Source organism: Abramis brama, assembly GCF_963993115.1.
Source record: "Abramis brama genome assembly, chromosome: 16".
NCBI lineage: Eukaryota > Metazoa > Chordata > Actinopteri > Cypriniformes > Leuciscidae > Abramis > Abramis brama.
The window spans coordinates 34,632,891-34,652,739 of NC_139978.1; the positions used below are offsets into that span (position 1 = coordinate 34,632,891).

Consider the following 19,849-nt stretch of genomic DNA (forward strand, 5'->3'; position numbering starts at 1 on the left):
TGCACTTTGACAAGCTATTGCATGGCAGATTCAGCAAACAATAAAATAAAATAAAACATTTTATGAAATTCAACTTAGAAAAACGACATTTTGTTTATACGATATATGATCTTTCTGAGATATTTATTTTATTACCCGCCATCAAGTTGATAAAATAAATGTCTCGATTAAAGGAAGAACAAACCACTATGCCAGTTCTACTATTCTATGGTGTATAACCTTAGCTGCAACAATGGATAATATGTGACCCTGGATCACGTCACCAGTCTCGAGTCGCACGGGGATATTTGTGGCAATAGCCAACAATACATTGTATGGGTCAAAATTATAAATTTTTATTTTATGCCAAAAATCATTAGGATATTAAGTAAAGATCATGTTCCATGAAGATATTTTGTAAATTTCCTACCGTAAATATATAAAACATTTATTTTTTTGAGTGAATGCAGCACAATCGCCAACATAAATGCACAACTTTAAAGGAGATTTTCTCAATGTTTCGAATTTTTGCACCCTCAGATTCCAGATTTTCAAATAGTTGTATCTCAACCAAATATTGTCCTATTCTAACAAACCATACATCAATGGTAAGCTTATTTATGCAGCTTTCAGTTTATGTATGAATCTCAATTTCAGAAAAGTGACCCATGTGACTGGTTTTGTGGTCCAGGGTCACGAAAATAATGTGTTTTTTGAACATTCAAGTGTGAAAACCTGTTCTAGCAGAGTAAAAAAAAAACAATATAAAGATTTAAATAAATAAAAAAATGGCATGTTAGGTCCCATTTAAGTCCTGGTCAGTGTAACCAGTGTTCTCCTGCAGGTCAGAAGAGGCTAAACTCTGCCTGTTTATGACTGGAGACCAGAGGCCAAAGCTGGCGACCTCACCAAAGGAAACTCTATACCCTCTAACCAAACTTACTCTGATATTTATAACAGAGAGGCAAGAGGGGGGTGAGCGAGGGGGCCAGCAGGATGACTGCAGGACAGGTCACAAAAGAAACAACAGAGAAAGACAGCTTTAGTTACAAGACAGCCAGGAGCAACAAGAGAAGAAACGAGACAAGCGGAGGGGGGTCGTGGAAGAGAGAGCATGACTGAAAGCATGAAATGTGTAAAAGGAGAGGATTGACAGATATTTTAGAGAGAAATCTCAAGTACCCGACCCCACCCCTGTAGAAAGTTGACACTTGGCACCCAAAATAAAAGCTCTTCCCAACGGGACTTCAAGCCAAGCAGACGGGGGTCCCTTGTCTATTCCTGACACCTACGTAAACACAGAAGTGAGAACATCCAACCGACTCGTACGCGCACACGCAGGTCAGATCTGATTGGATGGTTATTTAGATAAGCGCTGACTGACTCCCTATCTCAGTTCAACGGGTTAAACCTGGAAAAGACCCACACAGACCACAAACACCCCACAAAAACTGGTAATAGAGAATAATCAGAGATTACGTGACATTATGCTCATGATTACTCATTCATAAATTAATTTGGATTAAACAATCTGCTTAAGCTTGCTTAATAAACATGAAGAAATGCAATATTTAACTGATTTTATCATTCTGATTAGCTAATTAAAAATGACTTCCTAATGGCCATTCACACTATGTAAACATGCGTTTGATGGACGTCTTTGACCGTTACGCGTCTTTTCCAGTGTCTCACACATGAACGGCTAGTGTTGGGGGAAAAAATGTATTCTGTTCAGTATCGCGATATTTTGCGCACGCAATTATATCGATACAGTAGCGCAAAGTATTGCAATATTTAATTATAAAATTATCTGTTTTACTTTCGGGTTTTCTCCATTGGTTTTCTCGGAGTTTACTCAGACATTTGCGTATTACATCCACAAGGTGGCGCTTGTTGCGGTGCTTTGTTGTCGTGCATTCAACAGCAAATTCAAATGAAAATGGCTTCACCATCACAACCGGTTGCACACGACGCGCCGTCTTCTTTCAAATCGAAAGTGTGGGTAAATTTTGGTTTTCATAAAAAAACGAATAGTATAAAAAATTATATAACCTGCATATGTGTTTCACATTCTTTTTGTGACAAGAAAACATCCCTACAACTTCTGACAGTGAACATCAGTGTTTTACTGTGGCATAAGAAGTGTTATTTTAACATCAGTGTAAACCACCGGGTTTAGGGGTTCAGGTTATCCTACATTAGGGTTATTTCACAACAGAAACTGAATAATCAAATGTAAAAATAAAACACTGCTTAGTTTTCACTGTATGAATTAAATATGTACTGATTCTTATTAAAGCTACAAAAGTTATTCAGCCGAGAGAAGTGAGTGATTTTCTCTTTGTCTTTTGATCATGACCCAGTTATTGCAAGCGGTTGCGATATGCATATCGCGATATACATTTGCGATATTTCGATATATTGCGCAGCCCTAATTAAAAGTTAATCAAAATATATTTAAAAAAAATAAATGTGTGTGAAGAACTTGGTTTCAGTCCCGGTGAGCTTTCTGTATGCGTGCCGTGGACTCGCATGTGATTCTGTCGACCACGATGGACGAATGTAACATCTGCACATTTCTGTGGATCTCACACACACCTTTGATGAGCATTATGTGTCCAGTGGAACATTTTACACAGGCAGCGCTAACAGGGAGTATCTCCCAAATCCACTCATGTGGGAAGAATTCTGCTGTAACTACGAGTTCTGGAACATCCAAGGCCATCAGGAAAACAATCACCGCTGTGTCTCAGGCCAGACGCCCTGCCAAGGAGGGAGAGGGGGAGCGGGGCATCGAAAAAGAGGTTGAAGGAAACAGAGAAAGAAAAGGCCAGCAGAGAGGGACGCGTCCGAGCGTTTTCATCTAAATCACCTCATAACAGCAGGAAAACACATGGCAAAGTCTGGCTTTGATCGCCCCTTCAGCGCCCGCCATTATCGTAATTTAGAACAGATAGGCCAATACTCTGGAATATTATGAGTCAAAAGACTCTCCACTGATAAAAGCTGGTAACTTTATTAAGTTAAACGTCGAGGATTCTGCGTGCCTTGTTTAATGGCACACATAAAAAGCCCTTGTTTCAGATGTGTGTGCGATATGTGTGTGACTTGTGTGTGAATGCACTTCCCAGCAATCTAAGATTATAATTCCCTAAAAATGCTTTTGATGATGAGGACTGAAACTAATCGATATGAGAGAGGAAAAACTGAAAATAGTTTTCAAACAATCAAATAACATGACGCTGTATGTTTGGCATCGCTGACCTCAAGCCTGACGCAATGAATGTTCATGTTTCTCACACAAGGCGCCAGATGGCTTCAGAAAACTTGGCATTCAAGTCAAATAGGGAACTTTTATGAGTTATAATGTGGGCTTGCACGATTTTGTGGGGAAAAAAATGTAATTGAGTTTAAAAAAAAAAAAAAAAAAAAGTGATCACGATTTAAAACGCGAAAAAAAAAAAAAAGCCAGATCTACTGTGCTTATTTGTAGAGCTGCACAATTAGGCCAAAATTGTATTATATTTGTATATGGCTAAAATAATAATAATATTTTTTATCATTATTATTCCTAAATTATTAAATAATAATTACTAAATTTAATAATAAAATATTTTATTTTACATAAAACTGTAAAATTAGAATATTATCATTTATAACCATCTTAATTTCTTTATTTTCAAACGTTAAACCATTAAATTTTTATTTTGACGGAAAATCGCGGGGATCCCTTAAAGAATATATTTTGTTGATAAGTATTTATCAATATATCAAATATATATAAAATACTTCTCATTACAAGTTTGGGAAGACTTGCCGCATGTTGCGTTTCAAATGCATGTTAAAAAAAGAGCAGATGAAAATGGGGGTTCATTGTGGAGCAGCATTTACTGCAATCTGAGAGGCTTTGAGACGATGAAAACAGTGTAAATGAACACAGTGCCGCGCTTCACTCTGAAACATGCAGCGCATATTATTATTTAATTAAATTGCAGCCTTTGCGATTTGATAATCACACTGAACCATATCACAATTTCGGTTTTATTGGAATTCATTATGTATAGCCCTATTGTTTTGTATCATTTATTCACCCTCATGTCTTTCTTACTTTTGTGAAACACAAACAAATGTTGCCCTAAAAATGTTTTGGTGTTCTTTTGTCCATACAATGTTGTTTGGACCCCAACATTCTTTCAAATATCTCCTTTTTTGTTCCAAAGAAGAAAGAAAGCCATACAGGATTTTGAACATCATGAGTAAATGATGACAGAAAGTTATTTTTCAGGTGGACTTATGCCTTTAAAGGACATACTAGCACTGCTCTGACTAATCTAGAGGCTCTGTATTTCTTGAGTGGGTTAAAAGTGTGGCCATATAGAGCTCAACACAAAGCCACTTCCTTTCTCCACTGTTTCCTGAGGAAGTGAGGCGGACCCTGAAGCCTTGGTCTGAGGGCAGGTTGGGCCATGGAACAGTGTGTGTGTGTGTTGGGAGGGGAAACTGATTTAGTCTGTGTCGGAGTCACTGCCATGATACTTTTCTAATCCTCCCTTTTCCTCACACTGTGTCCTAACCAGCACAAAGCGAAACCATTCCAGTGACAAGCACTTTTTCTATGCACACAGATTGTGAATACTTATCTATAGATATGTGTAATATCCCTGCGATCACAGATATGTGTAATACTTATCTATAAACAAAATTTCAGCCATGCGATTGATGCGAGGATGGGTGAGTTGTGTGTGTTTGCAATGCTTCTGAATACCATTTAAACTGAAAATAAAAATTACACACCCTACCATGCAAAGGTTTAGGGTCAGTAAGATTTTAAAAAATATATTTATATTAATACTTTTCAGAAAGAATGCATAAAATTGATCAAAAGTGACTGTAAAGATTAGTTTAAAAATTCTATTTAAAATAAAAGCTGTTCTTTTGAACTTTCTATTCATTAAATAATCCTGGAAAAAAAATGGTATGATTAGAACTCAAATTAAAATGATTTCTGAAGCATCATGTGCCAGTAATGATGCTGACAATTCAACTTTGATCACAGTAATCACTCTATGATTGGATCATTATTGCAGTGATTATTATGTTTCTAACGTTATATGTTTGGCAACAGTTCTTCTGATGGAGTGTGTAGCTTTTAATTTCTCAAACAACCATGTTGGAAGAAACTCTGATTAAAACGAATTAAATATCTTATTTAAATAAACCATAGACGAGTGTTACCTTGCCCAATAGAAATGATCAAGCGTTTACGGTTCCCAGGCAGTGGTTGAGTGGGCCAAAGCCACATTCTTTAAATACTTTAACAGACAAATCAGTATTGTTCTGTGATTCTCCACAAATTACTACCTTGACGACTTGTCCAATGAGGCCCAGATGAGAAACTGCATTTGCTCGAACAACACCCTCATTGTGCACCTGCGTGACCGCAACAACCTCTTGTGTGAGTACGAGAACACTGAGGTTTATATGCAGAGGCGAATTGAAAAAAAAAATGTGGGGATGGTGTGGTCATGTGTGTGTGTGTGGGGGGGGGGGGGGGGGATGGGTTTTACTCTACAAAAGATAGCGTGTCAAACTACCTAAAATAACGACCTCGAAGGTGTTTTCAGCATCTGCCGTCTCACTATAAGAGGTCATGAACTTCATCTCCACTTCACAATTCATTTGGTAAAACTATCGTCATATCACATACACAAGGGAACTTAAAGGTCTTCACGACAAACCATCAAAATGAAAGTTAGGTCTGACTTAAAGAAATTCTGAAAGAAATATATTACTACTGAAGAATGTACTTCTCAAAGTAATGATAATTAATAATAATAAAACTTTATTGTTTTTAAGGAATATCACAGTTGTTTATATCACATGTAAACATTGGTTGTGCAGCACTTTGTTTGCCAAAAATTTAAAAAATGGTGCAAATTTAATTTGATTACATTTTAAAAGTTTAATCAAGATTGTATGCATTCATTTGATTTCCATCATTTTTGGTAATAAATTTGTGTTAAATCATAAAACATAGGATCCAGAAACAACATAGAAGACATAAAAGACATTTCATGGGGCCCTTTTATTGTTTAAATATGAATAAACTTTTAAATTGTTAAAGTTTTATTAATTTAATTGATTGTCAATGACATTCATTTTAGTTATTGGAATTTAAAGGGATTAGCATTAAGCTTTGTATCAGTAGAAACCCGGTAGTATTTTGGAATGACGTGCTTCCCTCCCTCATGTCCCCCTGAGACGAGAGATTTCTGTATTGTGTGTCTGGAAAAAAACCTCAGATGACGCAAAAATCGTCATTTATCGTCATCAGAGGCTCTTCTGTCCAGAGGCGAGAGACTCCAGCCAGTAGGAGGAGCTCGTCCCGCATGTCTTCAACCCGCCCATAGGGGGATCTCACGATAAAACGCCGTCTTTTCAGTTTCGAGTCGACTAGTAGCCTAGCTGTGTCATTTCTTCCGACACTGCCCTCTGTAACCGGGAGGCGTGGCTTGGGAGTGTCCTCGTAGGGCAGCGAAGCAAGTGCATTCTGGGAGTTGTTGTCTTTCATCCACATGAGCCAAAAATACATTTTCTGGCTTTTCTCAGTCTAGAAGGCACCAACTTCTAAAATAATTTCACATTTCTACTACATAAATGACCCAATTTAAATACACATTCATCTGTCCAGCAGAGAAAAAAAGGATTTCATAGGGCCCTGCATAAGTGTCACACATTTGACCTCATCAACAGGCCAATTCTAAATCCGAAACACTGATCGCCTCTAACAAAGCTAATAAAGCATTCCACTGTGAGCAGCTGGTTGGAAAAACTCCTCTCATTCGCCCTTTGACCCTCGAGTGAGTCAGTTCAGTTCCTCCCCCACTCCAAACACAGGCACTGGATTTCCCCGTACTCACACCATCATGTCCAAACTCACTGACGGCATGTGCTCGCCTGTCACCCGGGCTCTTCCAGACACACCGGGACGCAACCCTGCTCGGAAGACAATCGCCTCTTTCTCCAGCCCAAAAGAAACAACATGAACTGAACTACCATCATCAAACATCTCCTTCTTCAGATGTCAAGTTATTAGTGCGGTTTGCTAAAGTACTGTTATGATAATGCACATTCAACCAGTCATTATTGCAAAACACTTACGTGATAATGATTGTCTAACTTCACATTATCCCACTTACAACTTAAAGTGTAAGTTAACAAAAATATTTATGCATTTTATCCAAAGTGACTTTCGTTGCATTCAAGGCTTATTATTAGTTGCATTGCATGAATCGAACCCATGACCTTGCCGTTGCTGTACAGTTCAAATGATCAAATTTACAGATCAAATTATTCCTTTATCTTATTTGTAGAAACAGCGGAGACACAGAAGGCTATGTAGGAAACACTGACCGGATGAGTGGTCTGTTATAGCGTCGCTCTGGACAACGGTCATCATTTAGAAAATATCTGACCGCTGAATGCTGCAAATGACCAATAAGAACGAAAGCCATGTGATAAAAGACGATGCATAGTTTGGATAGAACAAGAAATAAGCTTTTCCAACTCATGTCTTTTGGTTGTGTATCCAATCAGTGTGGTAATGTGCCTAAAACACTAATATAGTAATTAACCCAGTGTTTGTTCCATGTGCTATTGTTTATGCATTTACAAAATGGTTCGTTTTCCTTTTCAGCCAATGGCATGGTAAAATATTTGCATGTTTGATCAATTTTGTGTTTGACTTTAAGAACATTTAGGCCTGGTGTCAGAGACAGGGCTTAGATTAAGCCAGGCTTCGGCATTAGTTAAATTAGGACATTTAAGTAGCTTTTATAAATGCGTCTTAGAATAAAACATTACTGATGTGAGACAAAACAATGGCACTGACATATTTTAAGATATTAGTGCAAGTTGCTTTATTTTAAAACAGCTCAAACATGCATTTTAGTGTAGGACTAGGCTTAAACCTTGTCTGTGAAACCAGAGGTTAGTACAATACACCATTTTGGTACTTTGTTGTGCCCAATTCAGTCCTGAAGCAAAGCTAATGTGCTTTATGTCACAGATGGGCCGCAGCAGTCGGCGGTGGGCGGAGTCACTTTATCCCCAACAGGACACGCCCCTCCACATGGAGATCAGCCAGTTATTATCTGATCTGAGAGCTATTCCAGAAAGCAAGGTTAACTTTCTTTCACATATACCCTGAACTCTCAGTTTATTCACCCAAACCTTCTTACTCGAGGTATGCAGGTTCCAAAACCACGGCCTGGATTAAGTTCAGTATGAAACTCAGAGTTACTGGTGACAGGGAGTGAAGCTCACATTGGATTCGGACGTGTCCTGATGCCTTCCTACATTGGAATGCGTCCTCCGAAGACAGGATTTTTAAGTGTTCGTACGCAGCCTAAGAAGAAGTGTGCCATACTTCTTTTTTTCTTTTGTTCAATGGCTATTTACATTCTTAGTGCACTGCATATCGCCACCTACTGGGCAGTTTTGGAAAATGTTTTAATCTTATATTTTAATCTTTCTTTAATCAGTTTTTTATTACTTTGAATAATAATTAATTTGTTTGTTTGATGCTAAATATATAAATAAATAAAAAAGAGATGGATTTACCTAAAAAAAAAACAGTTTGTGTTTTCAAAGATAATATGGCTGTACAAGTTTATTTTTTGTTTTTACATTTTACTTCCACATTTGTTGTGAAACGTGGAAGATTTGTTTGTAAAAAAACAAACATTTTGAATGCACATCTACGATGTGTGAGAAGAGAATAAAATAAGATAAATAAATTAGAGGGAAATAACATTGCTTTATGTTATGTTATAATATATATAACTATATAATAATATTGTGTGAAATCTGTTATGCTCACCGAAGCCTCATCATGTGCTGAATACCTCAGAAACAAACTACCCTGAAAGTTATCTACGTTTTTTTTTTTTTTTTTTTTTAATGAAAGTTGAAGTTATCCGTTCACTATGAGTAAACTTATCCGGGTGTGTCACATAACCTGCTTTCTGGAATACCCCCAACAGTTCATAAACAGCATCACAAAATCAACACAAACACAGCTGACAACTCACATCTCTCATCTTCAAATTATTTATATACAATCAATCACTCAAAACCAAGTCAGCTCTGAATACAAACAAATCAGCAAATACTCTCTCAAATCATTCAGGTTAAGATGAAGGGCTTGATAGTTCTGTGAAAACTCATCAGAAGGCCTGAGATTTTATTTATATTAGAGATTTTCTTAATCTTTAATAGAATTCTGTGGATTTAAACACGTTCAAATCAATCGAATGGAGTTCTAATTGGAATGCTTCATCGAATTAGACAAAAATACTGAATAATAAGCTACTTGAAAATGAATTCCAATTCTGCAGAATTTCACACAAATGTTCCATGTGGTCCTGCTCATCATCAGTCTCATCAAACACTCAGATTATAATCACTCATTTTATACTGCAAAGGTCCATCTGTGCACACTCATATTGAACTACACACCGCATATCTGTCAAATGTGCTATTCTGATCGCTGATACACATTTGAACGTTTATAATCTCATACACAAACAAAGGCGCACAGCTAATAATAAAAATATTATCTTTTATCTTTATTATGTTTACTTTATAAGCTCATATCTGTGATCCTATTTGCACTTTCTTCTCATCTCTGAAGCTACAACCTGCGATTACTGATAAACTTTGACTTGACTCATGCCAACCACGCTTTTTGGCTCGGACTGAATGTATGAAGGAAAGAAATATTGAATTAATGACAAACAATGCGCACTAGCGAGATTTCAAATAAGCAGCATCATTTAAAAGAGATTAATAACTATTTAATGACTGATGTTATGATGTTTCCCAAAGGGAGGATACAGCGTACAGTCAACCTCAGTATTCTTTTTTCTTGACACATGATAGTCTAATATTGTAACTGTAACAGACACTAATAGCGCGTTCTGCGGGATGGAACGTCAAGAGTTACACTGTATCAATATGACGTCGCGTTCGGAGAAAGTATTACTTTGTATCACTGCTCTTGTGCGTTAGCTCACTGGCTACTGTAGTTAGCCTCTCTCTCCCTCTGCCTCTTATTTTTCCGCTATGTTTGTGTCTGTCTGGAAACAACATGTGGGAATATGAGTGTTTTACCTAGATCGTCCATGTTCGCGCGCTTCCAGAAGTGCTCTGCTCCTAATCCGACTCTGAAGACGATGTGTAGAGCTCGTTTCAGAAGACGAGTCTGTGCTGAAGTTTTTCCTGCTGTTCTAGACGCTGGTGTGTGTGACTGCTGGACAGGACTGGACCCCCGAAACATCACACTGATCACAGAACAGGGAAACTCACTTCACTGCAGCGACCTCTGCTGGACGAAGAGCGCCACACCGGCGGCAATGGAAACATGAGAACGATTTGTTTATTTCTAACGTTCTCACTGACCATCTATATCATATAGGCCTGGTTTCACAGACAGGGCTTAGATTAAGCCAGAATTAGGCAGTAGTTCAATTAGGACATTTAAGTTGCTTTTATAAAGGGTGTCTTAGAAGAAGAAAAAAAACATTACTGTTGCATCTTGAGACAAAACAATGACACTGAGATATTATGATATCTCAGTGCAAGTCGCTTTCAGTCAAAACAGCTTAAACATGCATTTCAGCTTAAACCTTGTCTGTGAAACCGAGGGGTAATGTTGTAATATTAGTATGAAAGTACATCTTTTCTGATTTATTTTATTATGTTACAAAATGTATCCCTCATATTTCTTATCATATTCATTTATACATCTGAAATATCAGTTATTCATTTACTTTATAATCATTAATCTTACATTTTACAATATGTCTGAGCTGTTCCGGTGTGAAACTGTCTAATGAAGTCATGCACAGATGCTTAAGGCCTGCTTCGGTAGAGATGTGATCACTTGTTAAGAGGTGTCAAAACCACAATAGTTCATCAATACATGTATCCTGCTACTTATCTTGCCGCCATGACCTCCTACACATTCACACAACCTTTAAAAAGGCCTAATAATAGATTGTTCTTTTCAGTAGGCACTTTTCAGGCATGTAGTTGCAAAGTTGCTTATAGTCAGTAGAATGTCTTTTGGGGGGGCATCAAAGTGTTAGCAGGTATTAAGCAGACAAATCGACTAATACTAGTTGACATGTAGTTGCAAAGTTACTTATAGTTGGTAGAATGTCTAAAGTGGGCCATTGAAATAGTGTAACCACATTGTTCTTCATCGTGTTTTAAGTGTCAATGAAGTTAGTGAAGAGAAAATATCCTGCAGCATTTGAGACACTTGATCTAATGCAATGCATAACACTCTGTATGTATTGTGTGAATGTGCATACATAAATAAATTATATTTCTATCTCATTTAAATACTATAATAAAAGTGTCTGATAAAAGAAGAATGAATAATGATCATGCAATAGTATTAAATAAATACTAAAAGCCAGAGGAAGCAGATCGTGTATCACGTGTGTGTGTGTATGTGTGTGTGTGTGTGTGTGTGTGTGTGTTTTTGTCATGTCACAAACTGAAGAACATTAAAAAAAAATGTCTTTCACACATCCGCACACACGTAAGATATATAAAATCAAGCAATTGATTACATGTAAATCTACCCACGTGGTGTACATTTTGATCTGCCCTTGCCCATTGCTGTATGTAGGCAAAACTATCAGGGCTTTACGAACGAGAATTTTGGAACATTTGAGTGCAATCAGGAGATGTGATGCAACTTCGTCTGTTTCTCAACATTTTCAACTAGCTAAGCATGCAATTTCTGACCTGAAATTTCTGGGCATTGAAAGAGTTTTGCCTAAAAGGAGAGGTGGTGATGTAGATACAAAACTGCTACAGAGAGAATCTTTTTGGATTTTTGAACTCAACAGCCTTTTCCCGAAAGGGATGAATGAAGAGATAAACTATTCATGTTTTCTGTAAATGCTTTTATTCTTTTTTAGAGATAAATATTGTTAACTTTTTTATTAAAAGAATTGTGTTTCTATTTGTTCTCTGGGTCTGGGCTGAAGCCCCTCCCTGTGCACCTGTTACTTGTTTCCTGATTATCTATTGGGTATTAATTGACTGCATGTCTGGTGTTGATCCATTATGAGCATTGAGAATAGCTGGATGGCTGAAACGTCTGCTCTTGCTCTATTAAAATAATTGATTCTTTTTGTTAAAGACTTTGTCTAGTTTTTCAGAGTGCGAACCATCTACAGTCTCTTCTACATTTTACTGGTTTTCACACACCTGGACTTACAACTAGCCTTCATCTGAGCGCAACAATATTTCCTTGTCTTCTGAGGTCCTTGAGTAGAAAGTAACATCAGTCAGTGGATGATTTTGGTTGCAGGGGTTGCATTTTGGTTGGAAATGAAAGTCGGGTTGACGTCAGAACCCGACTGATGTTGGTTTCTGACGTCAACCCGATTTTCATTTTCAACCACAATACAACGTCTGTCCAACGTTGGAGATCAACGTCAATCTGACATTGGATTCTGACATAAACCTGATTTTCATTTTCAACGTTGGGTATGGTTTTCTAAATGCGACTTTTGTCATTGTTTTGGAGCACACTAGCTTATAGATAACAGTAAGGCTAACATATTCATACTAAAAGCCAAACAACTTTAAATAGGGCAATATTTGAGGGAACAGATTTGGGTGTCCGAAACCATTGTGGACGTTATTGAGTGCACTTATTCAATCTCACATTCAATCTCACATTCAGTCCCACATTCAATCCCACTGTGTTCTAGAAATAAATGTGATATTGATATGAGGGTAGGAAGGCAGGCGTAGATTCAGAGGCATACGGTACTTATTACATACAACAATGCAACAATAATAAAACAATGCATTGACATTTACTTTTTACTTTTGATACTTAAGTATTTTTAAAAACGAGTACTTCTGTACTTTTACTTGAGTAAAAATAGGTCTTTACAACTTTTACTTGTAACGGAGTAATATTTGACCAGTAGTATCTGTACTTTCACTCAAGTAAGGAAGTTGTGTACTTCGTCCACCTCTGCGTACTTCCCTACTATACAGTAGGTGAAAAACAGTATTTGAAGAGTTCAGACACAAAAGCCTCTAAGTGCCATCTGAAACTTTCAATGAAAATTACCTATTAATTGTCATTTAAGTGAAATTACTGTACGAGTAATGATCATTCTAGAAGAAAATTTCAGATGGCACTTAGAGGCTTTTGCATCTGAACTCTTCATTTGACAAAAGAAGTGTGTCCGAATTCACAGTACTCATAAACGAGTCCATATGATGGATACTTCACTTTCCCATGAGGCCACGGGAGAGGATTTGTGAATGGCAGTAAAGTGACGTAGGTCACATTCATACTATATCAAACATACTTTTTTAGCCGCCGCGATGTAATTACTTATTTAAAATAAGCACTTGCTCAAGTGAGTATATGAGTTCGGATGCAGCCAAAATGTCTATTCATTTTAGAAAAAACAACAACAAAATAAGAAATTATTAATAATTTTATTGTCATGTTATTGTTTAAATAAGAGGGAAAAAAACATCTGAAATGTTCCTCCTGATGTGAATGTGGTGTAAGTTGGAAAAGTTAATGTTTGTCCTTAAAAAGAGTCTCTCTGGTTGTGAATGGCACAGTTAGTAATTTGCCTTAAACTTATTAACTCAAGATGTGTGACGTTCATTTCCCTGTGGTTGAACTTCAAACAACCGCTGGGGACGGACACACTTTGAATAAAACAAATGATTAAACATCCATCCTAAGCATCTTAAAAAAAAGTCAAACGTCTAGTTTTTAAAATCAAGTCTTGATTTTGTCAGAAGTCCACAGCCTTCAGCTTCTTCTCTTCCTGCTCGGTCAGAGGCTCCCGAGCCAGGATTTTCCCGTGCAGACGGTGATGTTTCCCGATGCCCAGCTTGGGTAAACCTCGATTCAGGCCCTCCAGCAGAACGCAGGACTTACACAAGGCCTGACTGGAGATGTAGCCACAGCGCGAACACGTTCCCTGGACCGGCATCTTCACCCCTTCCTTTACGGAGAGCGTCTCCCCGGAGTGGATGACGTCTATGATGGAGCTGGGCCTGATGGACTCCAGGTCTTTGAGGAAGGCGCGAGCGTGACCCCGGTAGGCGTTCGGCGAGTAGATGCACTCTGTGGAAAAGTAATCGAGCTTCTTAAAATAGGCGTAGAGGACGATCTCTTTCTCGTAGGCGTATTTAAGTGGCTTGCAGCGAGGGATGGCGCCGTCTCCTTCGCTGGCCGTGCTGATGGAGGTGCAGCGCCGGAGACGTGCAATATCCCCACGCAGGACGTTCATCAACACCGTCTCTGCCACGTCATCCGCATTGTGACCTGCTCATTCAACAAAACACACCTCAGTAAACCTTTCAGCCTTGGAAAATGCATTTGTTTCCTTCTATTTCTAGACATCTATTACTCAAAGTGCATTTCAGAATACATTAATACGAGTTAAACTGTATGAAACTCATAAAATATATACATTAGGGTTAGGCTTCTGTAGGTGTAATCTAATGTTTCAGGATGATTCAGTCATATTAAATAAGATTTTTAACTGGTTAATTTAGATGTTACCACACGAAACAAACATGTCAAGGTCATATTTCACCCCCCCCCAAAAAAAGTATATATTAGTGCTGTCAAATCGATTAATTGCGACTAATTGCAGCTAACATAAAAGTTTGTGTTTACATAATATATGTGTGTGTATAATTATATTTATATATATTTATTATATATATTTCTTAGTGTGTGTGCAAATACTGTATATATACACACATATTTTTATACATACAGTGAGGCAATTAGTAAACAAGCTCCATCGCACACCTGCAGGTAATAGGTGCGTAGGATAATAAGACCAGGTGGATCGTTTCAATAGACAAGCAATTCCCGCACACTATCGTAACTTGCAAAGAAGTAATATTTATTCACACAACGTTTCGGTCACACGACCTTCATCAGGAGTCCTGATGAAGGTCGTGTGACCGAAACGTTGTGTGAATAAATATTACTTCTTTGCAAGTTACGATAGTGTGCGGGAATTGCTTGTCTATACATACAGTGAGGAAAATAAGTATTTGAACACCCTGCTATTTTGCAAGTTCTCCCACTTGGAAATCATGGAGGGATCTGAAATTGTCATCGTAGGTGCATGTCCACTGTGAGAGACATAATCTAAATAAAAAAAATACAGAAATCAGCTGCAAATAAGTATTTGAACACCTGTCTATCAGCTAGAATTCTGACCCTCAAAGACCTGTTAGTCTGCCTTTAAAATGTCCACCTCCACTCCATTTATTATCCTAAATTAGATGCACCTGTTTGAGGTCGTTAGCTGCATAAAGACACCTGTCCACCCCATACAATCAGTAAGAATCCAACTACTAACATGGCCAAGACCAAAGAGCTGTCCAAAGACACTAGAGACAAAATTGTACACCTCCACAAGGCTGGAAAGGGCTACGGGGAAATTGCCAAGCAGCTTGGTGAAAAAAGGTCCACTGTTGGAGCAATCATTAGAAAATGGAAGAAGCTAAACATGACTGTCAATCTCCCTCGGACTGGGGCTCCATGCAAGATCTCACCTCGTGGGGTCTCAATGATCCTAAGAAAGGTGAGAAATCAGCCCAGAACTACACGGGAGGAGCTGGTCAATGACCTGAAAAGAGCTGGGACCACCGTTTCCAAGGTTACTGTTGGTAATACACTAAGACGTCATGGTTTGAAATCATGCATGGCACGGAAGGTTCCCCTGCTTAAACCAGCACATGTCAAGGCCCGTCTTAAGTTTGCCAATGACCATTTGGATGATCCAGAGGAGTCATGGGAGAAAGTCATGTGGTCAGATGAGACCAAAATAGAACTTTTTGGTCATAATTCCACTAAACGTGTTTGGAGGAAGAAGAATGATGAGTACCATCCCAAGAACACCATCCCTACTGTGAAGCATGGGGGTGGTAGCATCATGCTTTGGGGGTGTTTTTCTGCACATGGGACAGGGCGACTGCACTGTATTAAGGAGAGGATGACCGGGGCCATGTATTGCGAGATTTTGGGGAACAACCTCCTTCCCTCAGTTAGAGCATTGAAGATGGGTCGAGGCTGGGTCTTCCAACATGACAATGACCCGAAGCACACAGCCAGGATAACCAAGGAGTGGCTCTGTAAGAAGCATATCAAGGTTCTGGCGTGGCCCAGCCAGTCTCCAGACCTAAACCCAATAGAGAATCTTTGGAGGGAGCTCAAACTCCGTGTTTCTCAGCGACAGCCCAGAAACCTGACTGATCTAGAGAAGATCTGTGTGGAGGAGTGGGCCAAAATCCCTCCTGCAGTGTGTGCAAACCTGGTGAAAAACTACAGGAAACGTTTGACCTCTGTAATTGCAAACAAAGGCTACTGTACCAAATATTAACATTGATTTTCTCAGGTGTTCAAATACTTATCAAATACTTAAAAGCCTCTAAGTGCCATCTGAAATTTTCTGATAATTTCTGATAATGATAATTTTTATCAAGCTTGTATATTTAAGATCAGTAATTTCACTTAAATGACAATTAATAGTTAATTTTCATTGCCATTTATGTGAAAATATACACAGAAATATATATAATATATATATAAATATAATAATATATACACATATAATGTAAACAAACTTTTATGTTAGATGCAATTAGTCACGATTAATTGATTTGACAGCACTAATATATAGTACATAAATAGGCATTTTTGTATAGTACAAAAATGCCTATTTTAAGAACATTAATATTAGTTTTTATATATAAACAGTTTTAATTTAAATGAGCATAAATAAAGGCAGTACAACAAAAATGACAGTCAGTGATTTTTTTTTGGAAACAATAAAAATCATATATTTTTTGCAATACTTGCAAATAATTGCATACTTGACTATGATGAAAATGGTCCTAAAAATATGTTTCATTTAACACACACAAAAAAAAACATAATATATGAAATCAAAAGCTAGCATTCTGACTTTATTGGCTCTATATACTTTTAGCTGTCTACAGCAATGAACTATTCCATATATCAATAATGACATCATCATCCTTCCAAGAAGTGAATTTAAGGAAAAATTTGAGTCTGCTCTCTTTTATTTTAACTTTATCTTATGTTTAGTATTGTTCGTCAGTAGAGGATGGTCTTAGAATTACCCCAGTGTAAACGAATAAAAATGGAAATGTATGACAAAAACTAAAATGTGAGAATTAAATTCTCTAAAGAGGATGCATATATTTAAGTGTATTAATTAAGCCTGAGAAGGCACAATGCAATGTATTAACTCTGAAACACATCATTTGTCTCGCAGAAGGTCTCATAAACACATGCTGGAAAAGACATCACTCGCCTGTGCAGATCTTGTCCACCTTCAGCATCATGGCTCCTCGGTCCAGCGCCTGCCTGCGAAACACACCACAGAAAGTGCAGTTGTTCTTCAAGCCCACTTGCTTCACGATGGCGTCCATCGTCCAGCCGTACAGCTCTTCATAAGACACGATCTTCAGCGGCAGCTCATACTGCTGCTGGTTCCTCTTCACCGTCTCTAGGGAATCATCTCTGTAACCCGTGATGCCCTCATCCACCGACAGCAGCAGGAGGTTCAGCCCGTACTCATAGCGCTGGTTCAGGAGCTTCATCACATGGGCCAGAACGGTCGAGTCCTTCCCGCCCGAGGCACCGATGGCCACGGTCTCCCCGCGATTAAAGAGTCCAGCAGACATGATGGTTTGATGGATCTCCTCCTCAAAAGCCCAGAAGAAGCAGTCCTTGCAGAGGGAGTGTGCAGTCTTGGGCCGCTTGAGCACGGCCCGTCTCTGAACGCAGTTACTGCACTGGACGGGCATGACGACACTGCAGAGCATTTCAGAGTCAGATCAGAGCTGAACTCATCAAAACACATGCTAAACTGATCTTTCACCCAGGCACACACATATATATATGAAGAGTTCAGATGCAAAAGCCTCTAAGTGCCATCTGAAATTTTCTTCTAGAATGATCATTTTTATCAAGCTTGTATATTTAAGTTAAGAAATTTCACTTAAATGACAATTAATAGGTCATTTGCATTGCCATTTAAGTGAAATTATTGAACTTAAAAATATGAGCTTGATAAAAATGATCATTCTAGAAGAAAATTTCAGATGGCACTTAGAGGCTTTTGCATCTGAACTCTTCACATATACATACATACATACATATACATATATATGTGTGTGTGTGTGTATAAATTCAAAATTTATACTGTGAAAAAATAATATTATAAATATGCATAAAATATTTTTTACATTACATACACTGCAAGGAAGTGCTATGGGTTCGTGGAAACGTTTAGAGAAAAAAAGTGTTTAAAATGTACAAATGAATGAATAATAAAAAACTAAAAAAGACTAAAGGAACTAATTAGGTCACTAAAATAAAATGATTAAAATAAATAAATTGATTAAAACAAAACAGATTAAAAGAAATAAATAATACATCTAGTACAGTATTATAGTAGTGAGTATAAAAAACCATAATAAAAACTAAATACTTTCCAAAAAATATTTAATGCATTTTTTTCAGTATAAATTTGGCATTTAAACGTGAAAATTAGTGTTGTCAAATCATTTAATCGTAATTAATCAGATCTAACATAAAAGTTTGTGTTTATATAATATATAAGTGTATATATATATATATATATATATATATATATATATATATATATATATATATATATATATATCATAATATACATGTGTGTGTACTTTATACACAAATACACATGATAGATAGATGGACACATAATATATAAACACAAACCTTTATGTTTGATGCATTTAATCGATTTGACAGCGCTAGTAAAAATATATAAATCTGCCTTTCAAATTTGAGGATGACGATGATGATCATATTTTGGGATCAGTGGAATCTAACAGATTGAAACCCCTGATTTAACCCTTTCAGCACTTGGCATAAAAGTTTAAAGCAGGAATATTTCGATTTAATGAACATGAATGTTTAATGTTGTTTAACTTGGGAGAAAGTAGGTGATGATGGTCTTTCTGAATTATAGTTATTTTTAATATTTATACATTTAAACATTTATACAATTACTTACAACTATAAAGCATAGCTTGTTGGATTGAATTATATGCACCTGATCCTAGTGATTCAAGCTGAAACCACAATGCACAATTTGTAAAGGGTTTGTAACTAGTTTATGGCCAATTTAAACAAACTAATAGCTCAAATAAATGCAGTGTCTGAAAGGGTTAAAGAACAGTCAGAAACTGTATGCATGAATATTACAGTATTTAAGAAAAACGAAGCATTTCAGAATAATTTTAGAGAGGAACACTAAAATAGCAGCTGAACTTTATGAAACTGATCAAATATAAACTACAAACCTTTAAGTACTTCCTACGGGGTGCAATTCATTTAGACAAGAGTGAAGATGTAGGACGATGATGTGTTTGAATAAATAAAACGCTAAACCAGGGTTATAAAATAAATAGCTGATGAGTTTAACGACGAATTAAAAAAATAATAATCTCATGATTGCTTTTAACCCAGAACATCTCGGCTGCTGTGACACAACCACAGGGATAAAACACATGTTTCAAGCACGTCACTTCCTGTTTGACTGTTTGAGTTCTGGCGCCCTCTTTTGTCCTGGCATAAGAGTTTAAATTTGAACTTTTATGTCAAAAACGTACAAATGTTATGATTATGAGGTAGCAGTTATATAAAATAAAAAACGTATTAAATGTACAATACGTTTGCCAGTGTAAATGAATTTTTAGACCA

The 19,849-nt window shown here is 37.2% G+C and overlaps 2 protein-coding genes across 5 annotated transcripts in view; both read right to left on the minus strand.

Annotated features, from left to right (window-relative positions):
* pxnb (paxillin b) overlaps positions 1–10,355 on the minus strand; it is a 34,327-nt gene extending 23,972 nt beyond the window's left edge. For 2 of the 4 annotated variants that reach the window (XM_084086515.1, XM_084086514.1), the window contains exon 1: positions 10,153–10,309. In XM_084086515.1, coding sequence (XP_083942641.1) covers positions 10,153–10,165 — 13 coding nt within the window. In that variant the 5' untranslated portion in view covers positions 10,166–10,309. Of the gene's footprint in view, positions 1–10,152 lie in introns of all 4 variants that reach the window. The other 2 variants (XM_084086516.1, XM_084086517.1) reach the window with 2 other exon arrangements.
* A 3,150-nt stretch (positions 10,356–13,505) lies between these two features.
* On the minus strand, positions 13,506–19,683 carry ctu1 (cytosolic thiouridylase subunit 1 homolog (S. pombe)). Its single transcript, XM_084087728.1, has 3 exons — positions 19,450–19,683; positions 17,409–17,911; positions 13,506–14,371 (listed from the first exon to the last, which is right to left on the minus strand). The coding sequence occupies exons 2-3, from the start codon at positions 17,902–17,904 to the stop codon at positions 13,836–13,838; spliced, it is 1,032 nt and encodes a 343-aa protein (XP_083943854.1). The 5' UTR covers positions 17,905–17,911; positions 19,450–19,683; the 3' UTR covers positions 13,506–13,835.
* Positions 19,684–19,849: the final 166 nt, after the last annotated feature.